A 12,414-nucleotide genomic window follows, 5' to 3' on the forward strand; every position below is an offset into this window, starting at 1 on the left:
AGTTTGCATTTTCTCCCTGTGTCTGTGTGGGATTCCTCTGGGTGCTCTGGTTTCCCCCACAGTCCAAAGACATGCTGTCCAGGTTCCCCATAGTGCATGAGTGACAAAGAGTGAGTGTGTGTGTTCCACTGATGTATGGATGAGTGACCCAGTGTAAGTAGTGTATCTAGCAGTGTAAGTCACCTTGGTGACTAAGGTGTGTGGGCTGATGACACTACATAGAGTTCATTGGAAGTTGCTTTGGAGAAAATCATCTGCTAAGTGAATAAATGTAAATAGACAGAGGGCACAGGGGTGCTCCTTTAAAACCACTGTTCCCAAACATCTGTCGTCAATTCACTATGAGCCACTAAACAGCACTGGGGTCCCAACTTTCTCAGATCATGGAGAACCGCGCTTGTCTCCGTTGGCACATTTAGCTCGTTCTGCGCGCGTCAGTGACGTAAGCCACACAAGCCTCGTGTCGATGTGGCGGAAGCCGTGTCCTCGCGGCAGCGGCGGTGGCCCTTTACCGGAAGTGACGCAGCCCAACCTGTTTTCTGTTTGTTTTCCCCTGCAGACGCTCGCGTTTCCTGCTGCTCGCGTTCGTCCCTGAAACACCGATTAAGAAAACACAGCGAAGGTTCCGCGCCACAGGTACCTTTCTCCTGCATTCCGCCGGTATATTTACCCGTTTCCTTTGGCAGTGCAAGCTCGAATGGTTTGCTAGCTCTTGTCTTGAACTAACTAGCTGCTGCTGGGCTGTTACCGTTAGCTATTCGTGCGACCACTGACTGACGTGAGTGACTGACAGTCAGTGTGTGTGTGTGTGTCGTCTTGGCTGAGCTACGAGTCAAGTGGAGTTAGCGGTTTCGTGCTGTGAGTGAGCGCTGCCCGAGCACTGTGGGCTCAGTCAGTCAGTGTGTGACGGGGGCACGGGGCTCCTCCTCGCCTCGTAGCCGACATTCATGTTGTCACTTCCCCGTTTCCGAGCCCCGGCCGTGCGCGCGCGCGCTGCGCGCCTTTTCCTGAGCGCCCCGCGTTGCTCCCTCCTTGGAAACGGCCTCGTTCAACTTAACGGGTTGTTTATCATCATGTGTAAGAGCGCCGTGTGCCTTTTTTTGGCACAGCAGCACAGTGAGTGAGCGAAGTTGCTGAACAGAGTAAAACACTTACTGATCATTGATGGATAACTGAACAGCAAAGAATAACGGAACAACGGAATATAGTAACTGAACAGTCAACAAGCAATAACTGGCAATAAAGTGAGTAGTGAAGAGTTACTGAACAGTGTGTGCAGAGCGTATGAACAATAACTGAAGAGCAAATGAGCTGTATCAAAACCGTAATTAAACATTTTGTATAGTTCACCAGCAGTGACTGACTATGGTCAGCAAACAGTAATGTAACAGTATATGATCAGTAAACAAACATTAATGTAAGAGTATTATGATCAGTAAACAAGCATGAATGTAACAGTAACTGACAGTTTATGATCAGTTAAACATTGAACAGTAAATGAAAAGTGTATTAATTAGTCAGCAGTATGGAAACAGTAAATGAATAGTAAATGGATCCTTACCTCGGCACATTAAAAAGCTCTTCACTAGTGTGACTGAAGATTTGAAATCTCAGATCTAGACATGCTAGCCTTAAAGAAAGACAATAGATAACCATCCCTTTCTAGCAAAATTATCTGGTTATGTTAAATATTTTATCAGAGCAGAGGTAAAATAAATAGCCATAAATGCAAAGGGGCTTTTGCCGAGGAAAACCTGTGCAGAATGGCCTAAATATAATAATGTGAAATAAATTTATAAAGGAGTTGCATTTAGACTTTTACAAGATGTCTTGCATATTGGGTTTTTTTGTTTTCAAAGTCTAATGGATATATTATTTCTTGGGGTTTTAGTGATATTCCGCAGAAGCAACATAAATGTAAGCAAAACTCTTAAAGGTGATAATTGTCCTTTGCAGGTGCTTAATATGTTGGCTGCCTATTGGTGCCGTCTTGCTTTTCTGAGTAAATTCTAAATATAGACAGACCGTTGCCTCTACTGTCATTTGTGCATAGTTTTTACAGTACATTGATTGAATAAATCTGTGAATGTTGCCTTTTTTCCAGTCTATTGTGACTGTAGATTTGAAATAGAATTTTCATGGAGGGAAATCGTAATAGTTGAGCTGTATTAGCTAATAAAGTTCTTTCTGCGCTGTCCCACTAATTTAATTTCCTGCTTTAGAATGGTTGATCCTTAGGTGACGAGTAGCCCTAATCACACAGAGCAGTGCAAACTGAGCACTGAGATAGGAATGTGAATGTTATCTAGTCTTCAAGTAACTGTGTTTGTACTCTTTTTAGCCCTAAACTGGCTCCCACATATGCAGATGTTCACCTTAATGTAGTATAGATACTTCTCTGTTGTACTACTTGTAATTTAATAAATGGGAAATGTAGTAGTCACGGAGTTGTTGTTGTCCTAATTTCGTGAACTTGCTCTGAACCGAAGGCTTGGAGAAAGCACTTAAACTTTGTTTGTGTTTAATTGTAGAATAACACATTGTACAGCATTAAAGGATTTTTTTTACAGGGTTAGCTGTAATTTTTTTCCGCACAATTGTCTAGCAGGGACTGTTAATCTTGCCACTGGTAATTATGACTTTTTTATTTTTACATTTGAACGGACAGATGGACCAGCAGGCCCAGTCATACATGCTTGCCAGCCTGACGAGACCGCATTCAGAACAGCTGCTGCAGGGCCTCCAGATGCTCCGGCAGGACCGCGAGCTGTGTGATATAGTGCTGCGTGTGGGCAATTCCAAGATCCATGCCCACAAGGTAGTGCTCGCCAGCATTAGTCCATACTTCAAGGCCATGTTCACGGGAAACCTGTCAGAGAAGGAGAACTCCGAGGTGGAGTTCCAGTGCATCGATGAGGCTGCCCTTCAGGTTTGGAAGTCTTTTGCAGTTTTACTTTGTGCACTTCGTAACAGTGAGCTGTTTGGTACCAGAGTGAGACTTCATTGTTCTTGACTGTAGTCACCATGGCATGGGGGACATCTGCAGTATTTGCATGGTATCAATTTTCCTATCTGTACTTTTGTGGAGAACATGATTATTTGCATTCCATGACTTACTTTAAATTGCCAGTCTGCAGTTAGTGGTGGTTGTGATATTAATAGTTGTGATAAATGCAATGCTTGACCTGTGAAATGCAGTCAGGAGGCGTAAATATAAGTAATAGACAAAATGTCCTCTCTGCCTTGCAGGCCATTGTAGAGTATGCCTACACGGGCACGGTGTTCATCTCTCAGGATACAGTAGAGTCGTTGCTCCCAGCAGCCAATCTACTGCAAGTGAAGCTCGTCCTGAAGGAGTGCTGTGCCTTCCTGGAGAGTCAGTTGGATGCCGGCAACTGCATCGGTATCTCCCGCTTTGCTGAGACCTATGGGTGTCATGACCTGTGCATGGCAGCCACCAAATTCATCTGCCAGAATTTTGAAGAGGTGTGCCAGACGGAGGAGTTCTTCGAACTCACCCGAGCTGAACTGGATGAGATTGTCTCCAACGACTGCCTGAAGGTAGTAACAGAAGAGACAGTCTTCTATGCCCTGGAGTCCTGGATTAAATATGACGTGACAGAGCGGCAGCAGCACCTTGCTCAGTTGCTGCACTGTGTACGTCTGCCTCTGCTCAGCGTCAAGTTCCTCACCCGCCTCTATGAGGCCAACCACCTGATCCGTGATGATCACGCCTGCAAGCACCTGCTCAATGAGGCTCTCAAGTATCACTTCATGCCCGAGCACAGGCTCTCCTATCAGACTGTGTTGTCCACCCGGCCACGCTGTGCTCCTAAGGTGCTCTTCGCCGTGGGAGGCAAGGCAGGCCTGTTTGCCACTCTCGACAGGTGAGGCTGCTCTGCTGCTCTGTGCCATTGTGATTGTTGGGGTGGGCAATGCAGTTGTTGGTCTTTATGGAAACACGTCATCCCAGAGCATCTGTTGCGGTTGCCTTTTCTGTCAAGTACCAAGCCTTGAACCAGTCTGCTAGCCACAGGCCCAAGAGGCAGATACTTGGATTTCTTCTCATGGGAGCTTTAGCCAATGAGATTAACTGCGGCTCCTGTTTGAAGCCGATGATGATGTTAATTTTGTTCTAATTCTCTGAAACAGTGTTCTGTAGGAATTGTGGAAGGTTTCTTCATCTAATGAGTATCTAAAATGCTTTTCTCGAAAAATGCATGCTTTTTTTTATTTTTTAAAATGTTGTCCTTTATCAGTTTTAAAAAATATGATGAGCAACATGTTCGTACTTTTGAAGACATAACAATTTTGAAGACAGTTTAACTTTTCATCCTGCCTCTTTGTTGCACTGGCCACCCAAGTTTTCTCTCTGACATTGTGTTGGGTCATACTGTGTAGAGGGGAGGGGAAGGGGAGAGATGAAGAGGGTCTAGTGGCTTGACACATACTTGGATGTGGTTGGCAGATGCCTTCGATGTCCCATGAAGGGCCAGCTTTAGAACTACTTGTTCTCAGTTCAATGTCCAAGGGCAGTAAAATGTTTGTCTTGTTTACAGTTTGATAATGAGATCTGCAAGGCAGAACTGTTTTTTTAATGGAGTACTTTCAAGCTTAATCTCTGTTAAGGAATTGTTTTGTGTCATTTGAGAGGCCTCATAGACACTAGTGTGTTTTTTGCACTTGAAGTGTCTGCAAAATAGTGACTGGCAGAAGTCCGCTGCGCAGCAGAACAAAGAATGCCTCCTTTGGACCAGCTCTGCCTGATTTGCATTTTTAAAAGAAACTCAGCTGGTGGTTTGTTTGAATGCTCTGGCTGATGATGGCTGCAGAGTTCAAAACCTCAAGTTCCTCTTGGGCAGCTGAGTGTTTTTTCCCCCAGCCTAAAATATGTTTAAAGACAGTTAGGTTTCTTTCCACTGGCAGCTTATAATTTGCTTCATGATTTTCTAAAGGGTCACTGGATTTACTGTCACAATATTGTTAAGATGTCATCAGTGTATGCAGCATGCTGTTCCTTGGTGAATGCAGTGCAGAAGGAAGCTGGTTTTTCACAGCTCTCTCTCATTTGATTTGCCTCCTATCAGCACGGAGATGTACTTTCCGCAGACGGACTCGTGGATTGGGGTGGCGCCACTCAGTGTGCCTCGCTGCGAGTTTGGCGTCGCTGTGCTCGACCAGAAGGTGTACGTGGTGGGAGGTATTGCCACGCATATGCGGCAGGGCATCAGCTACCGGCGGCATGAGAGCACAGTGGAGAGCTGGGACCCCGATACCAACACCTGGTCCACAGTGGAGCGCATGGCCGAGTGCCGCTGCACACTCGGTGTGGTAGTGCTGGCTGGTGAACTTTATGCCCTCGGCGGCTACGATGGCCAGTACTACCTGCAGTCTGTAGAGAAGTACGTACCTAAGGTGAAGGAGTGGCAGCCCGTGGCACCCATGACCAAGTCCCGCAGCTGCTTCTCCACTGCCGTGCTGGATGGCATGGTGTATGCCATCGGTGGGTATGGACCCGCCCACATGAATAGGTAAGATGAAGTTGGAAATTTGGCAGGGTGCCCTGTAGGCACATTAGTGTGCGTCTGTGCGTTTGTGTATGAACACACTCTTGCTTCTTGCTTCCTCTGCCCTTAACCCCTCTTCAAACAGTGCCGCCAATGGGTAGCTCACCACGTCAGATCTTACTTTTGCATTTATTCGTGTAGCAGAACACTGTACGATTACCTGACGCCTTCTCACCCAAGGTGACTTATCACGCTAAACACACTGTACTGCAGTGCAGTACGGTACCTACAAACATTCTCATCTGTGCCCCACAGCAGTGTAATGCTCACACATACCAGACAGTTTAGAGTTACCAATTGACCTGAAAGTTGTTTTTTGCACTGTGGGAGGAAACCAGAGCAGCTGGAGGAAACCCACGCAGACACAGGAAGAAGAGGCAAACTCAGACTGTTCATTTACGTGCAAACACAGACCAAGCGGGGATTGAAGCCATGTCCTCTAGCTGCACTTTTGATAGATGTCCCACCATGCTGTCCTATCTTGTATTTAACTTAACATGAAAGCAAGAGGAACAAGATTTTTTTCCAGTAGAACCCTTTTTTTTTTTTTTTTTTTTTTTTTTTTTTAATAGGGTCGACAGTGGAGAGTCTTTGCCGTTTCACAGAACCTTGCGGTCTGTCCTGTGGGTGCAGGCTGTCTCTGAGTTTGAGAAGGTTTTCTCTCCTATTGCCCAAGGCTCCAAACCCTTTCTGGCAGTCTCCCTAGAGGACATCTGTGTTGTTTTACTTTGTCTCCTAGACTGCAGAACCTTCTGTGGGATGAGTGTTTGGATAGGGAGCCTTTTGGGGCTTTTGTTTGTGTGGTGTGATGTGTGCAGCCGTTTGAACCCTCAGGCAACACACACAGGTTTATTAAAAAATATGATGACTGATGAGGTGCATGGACCTGATGACATTAAAGATGGGGATTTGTGTAGCTGTGAAGATTTTTCTTTATCTCCATCTATCCATTTTCACTAACCACTTAACCATTTGGAGTCAATGGAAGCATGGGATGGGACATAACATGGACAGAGTTCCAATTCATTGCAGCATATGTTACATTTACATTTTCCTGATTAAGCTTGTTTTAATGTCTCTAAACTCTTCATAAGAATTGAATCGTGGAACTTGGCAAAATGGAAAATGCTTGCAAATCAAAGTTTGATGAATACTTTGATTGAAACCAGTCAGCACATGTTGAAAGACATGCTTTTCAGCTATGTTATCCCCCCCGGTCTGAGTCAGAACCTCTGTAGCTCACTGATCCTTCCCTCTTCCAGTGTGGAGCGGTATGACCCCAGCAAAGACACTTGGGAAATGGTGGCTCCCATGGCAGACAAACGAATAAACTTTGGAGCAGGCGCTATGTTGGGCTTCATATTTGTGGTGGGTGGACACAATGGGGTCTCTCACCTGTCCAGTATCGAGCGGTACGACCCACACCAGAACCAGTGGACAGCGTGCCGGCCCATGAATGAACCACGAACCGGTGAGTGTTGCACAGCATTATGGGTAAAGCTCTGTGGAAGGGTCACTGAATATGTTGTAGGTATTCTTAGCCCAACAATGGTGCTATTTATTGTTTATGACTCTTTATGAGTTACAGAAATGTCAGCAACTCGATTCCCTGATTTAGTAACAGTACCTTGAAGGTATGATTTGGGGGAAAAATGCACTGGTTAAGGAAAAAATGGTTTTCTAAGAAGCTCTGCAGTTTTTTTTTTTAATTTTTTTTAACCCTTTTTTAAATTGTTTTAAACAAATATGGTAGGTGGACACCAAAGTTTCAGACATGTATTGGTCCTTCATTTCTGAAGGCTCTTGTATTCCTGCCACTGCAGCTCTAACTACTTGTCACTATCCCAGGGATATCTCTGCATTCTGAAAGATAGACATTTTCAATGGATTTGCAGCTCAAAACAAGTTGGGGGAGGGAAAAAAGGCCAAATGAATTAACCGCATTCTGTGTTTGTGTCTGCTGTAGGAGTGGGCTCTGCCGTTGTCGACAACTACCTCTATGTGGTGGGAGGTCACTCGGGGTCATCATATCTAAACACTGTCCAACGCTATGACCCCATCATGGACACCTGGTTGGATTCCAGCGGTATGAAGTACTGCCGTTGTAATTTTGGTCTGACTGCCCTTTGACCTTGGTTACATGGCTGAGGACTCCAAAAGGGAAGGCGACAGTTTTGCTTTCCTTTCATTGTTTTTTATAGCCTCTTTCTGTTTGTGTTTATGGGACCGAGGAGGGGAAAATGGCTAGTGTTTGAGCGTAAGTCTGAAGGGACACAACTCGTGAACCATGCAGATGAAGTCCACTGGGGACGGAGGCTAAGGGAAGATCCAAAGGAAAGAGATGCGAAGTCGAGGACCCCGCAAACGCAGGCAACTCGGACGTGGGCTCTCTAGTTCTTTGAAGCATTCGGCAGCGATTTGCGGTAGAATCCTGTCCCTTGATTCTCTAAAAGGATCACCTTCTGTTGAGATCGTAGATGTGTTTGGCCAAGAGCAAGCGCTGTACTGCTCCGAGTGCCATGCAAACCAAATGGTTGAGGCGCAACTCTGAGCTCGCAACCTGCCAAGCTCTTGTGTGTGTGTGTGTGTGTGTGTGTGTGTGTGAGTGAGAGAGAGAGAGAGAGCGCACGAGAGAGACATACACAGGCAAAGCTAGTAAATCATACTTTATTGGTTCAGATCTATGAACCAGTGCTTCACAACAAAGTATAAAGAAGACAAAAAAAAAAATTATACTCACTTTAAAAGGGCTGTTTTTTTTTCTCTCCTGTAAATAGCTGAAATGAAAAATATATATAAAAGTATATCCTCTACTGCATTGCCTGTAAATGTTTTCTGCACTGGTTTACTAGTTAGTGGATGTGTATTTGTCTTTGTTGAGAAGGTTGGGATAAAGGAAAGACTGGGAAGCCTATAAAATGATGCCGAATCCCTAAGGCCAATGTGCTCTTCGGGGACTAAACCGGTACGTGGCTGATGGTTCAACAGGAATGAGACGTGGAGCTTGTTTGCTCCCAGGTGTGTTAGTTGCACATTGATTAGTGGTCTTAATGGAATGGAAACCATTCAGTTCTTTGGCTTCATAGCGATAGACCACTAGTCATTTCCTGTGTTTTTTCCAGTTGTACACGTCTCGCAGAGTGAGAACATTTCCAGCACAAAAACCATTGCAGAGGGAGTTTTTGAACACAATACTCTAACTGGTGCTATTTAAGGATTCAGGATCAAGCTGTCTGATGTCTCTTGGGTTGTGTGATGCATCACTCTGCATGAATTACCTTCCGTTTTTCCTAAGGTTTGTTTTACCTTTGTGTGTGCCTGTGTGTATGAGAAGGAAAAATAGAGGGGGGGCTTGCCCCTACAGTAAAGGACTATGCTCAGTTGCAAGGAACTCTAATTGCTGGAGAACCACAGACCTGCAGATCTGGAGGATTCTGCCCTGAATACTTTGAATATCATAGTAATTTGAACTATGCGGGGTCCATAGCTGAGGCTGTGAAAAGAAGGCGATGTCCGTTCTTCAGTGCCCGGCCTTCTTTTCTTTCTCTGTTATGTAGTGGTCATTGAGGATCACGGTGATGGTCAAAAGAAGGATTGTCTGCTTCATTACTGGGATTTACAGTTTTGTTGATATCACACTCTAGTCTCACTTGAGAGGGCAAAGCTACCGCCACCTTGCTGGCCAAAGCGTTGTGCACTCGTGGTAGTGGAGCTCAACCCCTGGGTGATGAGTGGGCGTTCACATCTAGCCCTGCTTTGGAAAGTCACACACAACTTCTTTCACCTCCGCCCAGCTGCTGTGGGTCTCAGTGAGGAGGTCACATCAGCACTTGTGTACATGTAGCATCATGCAGTGAGGGGCTAGCTGTAGCAGAGCCCCAAGCCCAATCAGTGTCCAGAGAACCATGTTTTACTCTAAACACGGTGCACACCGGGCCTAAAGAGGTAAGGCAGACACTGTAGGTCTGATCACTGATTCTTCTAACTGAAGCTGCATGCTGGGCCATAGTAACAGACACAGAATATGTGGGGGAACAACTGGGATTATATTATTGATAATTAGGATATATACATATTATTTGTGTTTACCCGTGTGATATTGTTATTAAATTATGTTCAGGGACAGGTATAATAAAAGTAAATGACCACATGTTTAAAAAAATGCTGCGTCGTATGTTGATGTCTGCATGCCTAGAAGTTTAACATAGCTCTGCCTTGCAATCACCAGTCAGATTGTTTGTTTGTTTGTGCATACTTTCAATATTCTTATGAATTAGGAGTCAAAAGCATTTGGTCAGTGCAATAAGTCTTTTAATGTTGAGTTTGAGGGATTCCTCAAAAGATGCAATTCTGTGTCATTGTGCATGTTGTTCTGTGTTGTCAGCCTCTGTGGGCTTTTTTTTTTTTTTTTTGATACAGTTGTAGCTTTTTCATTGAATTTCATAGCCTCTGCTGCTTTATATCATAAGAGAAACCATGAACACTTGTTTGATCGTAGTTGTAGGAAAACTAAGTCACAGCTTATGTTTTAATGTGCAAAATGTCAGCTGAAAATGAACTTAACTTTGGATGGGTCCCCAAATGCATAGTATACTTACAGATTTTAATTTACTTATGCTCTCTTAAGAGACCTAATTGCCTAGTTCCTGAATATTCAGTGATTGCAATTAGTTTTTCATCAGTTTAATGTAACTTAGCTCCTTGAGCACAGTTTAGGACATGATCACAAGTTACATGGATTGTACAGTGTTTCCATGTGACTAGTGTAAAACAGATTTTTTTATTTATTAATTTTTAAATGTATTATTATTCCCCCCTTTACACATTTCTCAGCAGATGTACTGGGGAGAGCCATGTTTTCCATACAAAGGTTTGGCGCTGTAGTTGTATTGAATGTCAGGTTATCGTGCCTGCTTTTTGCAAAATGAGACTGGTGTTGGCCATTGGCATCTCAGCAGACAGACTCCTCCTTGGTGTCCCCATGGTGTGGGATTGTGCTGGTCCAAAGACTGTTCCTGAACCGCAGCTCTCTGAAGGGAGGTCCACGGTGAGCCATCCAGCAGCCCAGACCAGTAGAGCCAGCATTTAATGTTGACCATCATGACTGATTGCAGTCAGCCAGGCTCCTTTGGCCAACTCCCCCAGGTGGGTTATGAAGCTTACTGTGGCTGAGGAGGAGGCGTTAGGACACTTATGTGCTGAATACCACCCATGGTAACTTTGTTTACGATGTTATCAGTTACCAGCTCATTTTGTCTTCAGTCACTGTCATTAGTGTTTGTGGCACTGAAAGAAATTACCGAGATTGCAGTCGTAATATAACAATCCACTAATCTGCGTTTGCTGGATGTTTTAATTGTTTATTTGAATGTGCTTGGATGAAAATGTATGAACTTGTCTTTGCACGTAAAATGTTATCCTTGTAAATTTTAAATTGTCTCGCCAAGTTAGCTTCAGTTGTCCATATTTTTACAAGTTCACTTCATGAAAGGTCTTGTCATTTAGTGTCCCATGCATGTTACATACATTGCATAACTTGTCAAGAATTGTTCCAGTTATCTTGTGCTTGTAATCAAGATGACCTATTGAAACAAGCATTTCGAACCTGTCCAGTTTTGGTCTTCAGCCATAAGTTTGGTTTAGCAGCAAGAGGCCGCTGCTCATTGCTTCGTAGCTCCTTTGTAGAGGTTTATGAGCTTGATGGGGTCTGAATGTGAGATGATCATTCTGTCCTGAAATTGTCACTAAGATGTTGGGGCTTTGCGAAAGGTTGATGCCTGATTGTTGTGCGCTATTCAGTTTCCGGGGTGTGCTTTTTTTTTTTTTTTTTTCTTGGCTTCATGATTTCATCCTGAAACTGGTCTTCAGACCTGACCCCTTCTTTCGTTACTAAAGGTGTGTTGAAAACCTGCCTGCTTTTAGACCTCCTGCCATCTCATTGGATGCCAAGCCATGTCCTTGAAGTTTTAACCTGACACATCCTGAACGGACTCCATTCTCGTAGCCATCGTTGTTCTGTGAGAGGAAGAACCTTGCAGACATTGACACCTCTCTTTAGATGATGCTTTTGCACTTTTAAAGAAGTGTTTTTATGACTGTATGTGGAAGTGTGAAACTGCAAAACTTTGGGAGGTGTATTGGTGTAGCACTATGTGCAGTCATCTCCCCATATATCATGGCCTCACGTTGACCCTGTTTTGCCATCTTTACACCGAAGTGCTTGTTTTTACCAATAAACAGGGAGAGAAGAAAAAAATACACTTATTGGATGCCGGAAGGACTGTTTACCCTGGGTTCATAATGTCGTTCCACTGTTGCTGAAACTTTTGAGGCAGATGTTAGTTTAGCCAAATTTACCAGTCAGGTTCCCTTATGTTCCCCCTGAGCCTGCCTGAAGTGGAGGTAAGGTGATAATCCTGAGTTTTATACCTTCTGGATTACTGCTTGAACTAACAAACTACATAGGTTTAGGAGCAGTATTTCTTCTTTCATGTTCTGTCAAGATTTTTCTGAGCATACACCCACCCAGTCTGTTTTTGTGTGTGGATCGATTGTACCCAGTTTAAACACTAAATAAATGCCTGCCTTAAAAAAGTTGTTGATTTTGAGATATTCCCGTTGCATTCCTAACCAGTTAGAACAGATCCTTTGTTGAAATATCACTATTCCCACAGCTATCAGAGGTTGTCAAACTCATGCCTTGCTTATGTAATTAAAAATAAGAAAGGAAGGTATTATGCTGCTCCTAGAGTAAGTTTTATAAATTACTCACATGCCCCATTGAAAGAAGACTATTTGTTTAAATGCTGTACACACAACCAGGATAAGAGCAGAGAGAAATGGATAT

At 44.0% G+C, this 12,414-nt stretch overlaps 1 protein-coding gene across 2 annotated transcripts; it reads left to right on the forward strand.

The window, feature by feature from the left end:
* The first annotated feature begins 527 nt into the window (after window positions 1–527).
* klhl28 (kelch like family member 28) lies at window positions 528–12,384 on the forward strand. Of its 2 annotated transcripts, none has more exons than XM_018764105.2 (6): window positions 528–636; window positions 2,669–2,929; window positions 3,250–3,887; window positions 5,088–5,531; window positions 6,830–7,038; window positions 7,534–12,384. In XM_018764105.2, the coding sequence occupies exons 2-6, from the start codon at window positions 2,669–2,671 to the stop codon at window positions 7,695–7,697; spliced, it is 1,716 nt and encodes a 571-aa protein (XP_018619621.1). In that variant the 5' UTR covers window positions 528–636; the 3' UTR covers window positions 7,698–12,384. The 2 variants fall into 2 exon arrangements, with proteins under 2 accessions (XP_018619621.1, XP_018619622.1); XM_018764106.2 differs by lacking the exon at window positions 528–636 and adding an exon at window positions 1,074–1,244.
* The last annotated feature ends 30 nt before the right edge of the window (window positions 12,385–12,414 follow it).

Source organism: Scleropages formosus, chromosome 15 (assembly GCF_900964775.1).
Source record: "Scleropages formosus chromosome 15, fSclFor1.1, whole genome shotgun sequence".
NCBI lineage: Eukaryota > Metazoa > Chordata > Actinopteri > Osteoglossiformes > Osteoglossidae > Scleropages > Scleropages formosus.

Coding starts and splice junctions, on each gene's coding strand:
- klhl28 (XM_018764105.2), top strand. CDS start 2,669: ATGGACCAGCAGGCCCAGTCATACATGCTTGCCAGCCTGACGAGACCG. Junction 5,532..6,829: donor GGACCCGCCCACATGAATAG/GTAAGATGAAGT, acceptor TCCCTCTTCCAG/TGTGGAGCGGTATGACCCCA. Junction 7,039..7,533: donor CATGAATGAACCACGAACCG/GTGAGTGTTGCA, acceptor TGTCTGCTGTAG/GAGTGGGCTCTGCCGTTGTC.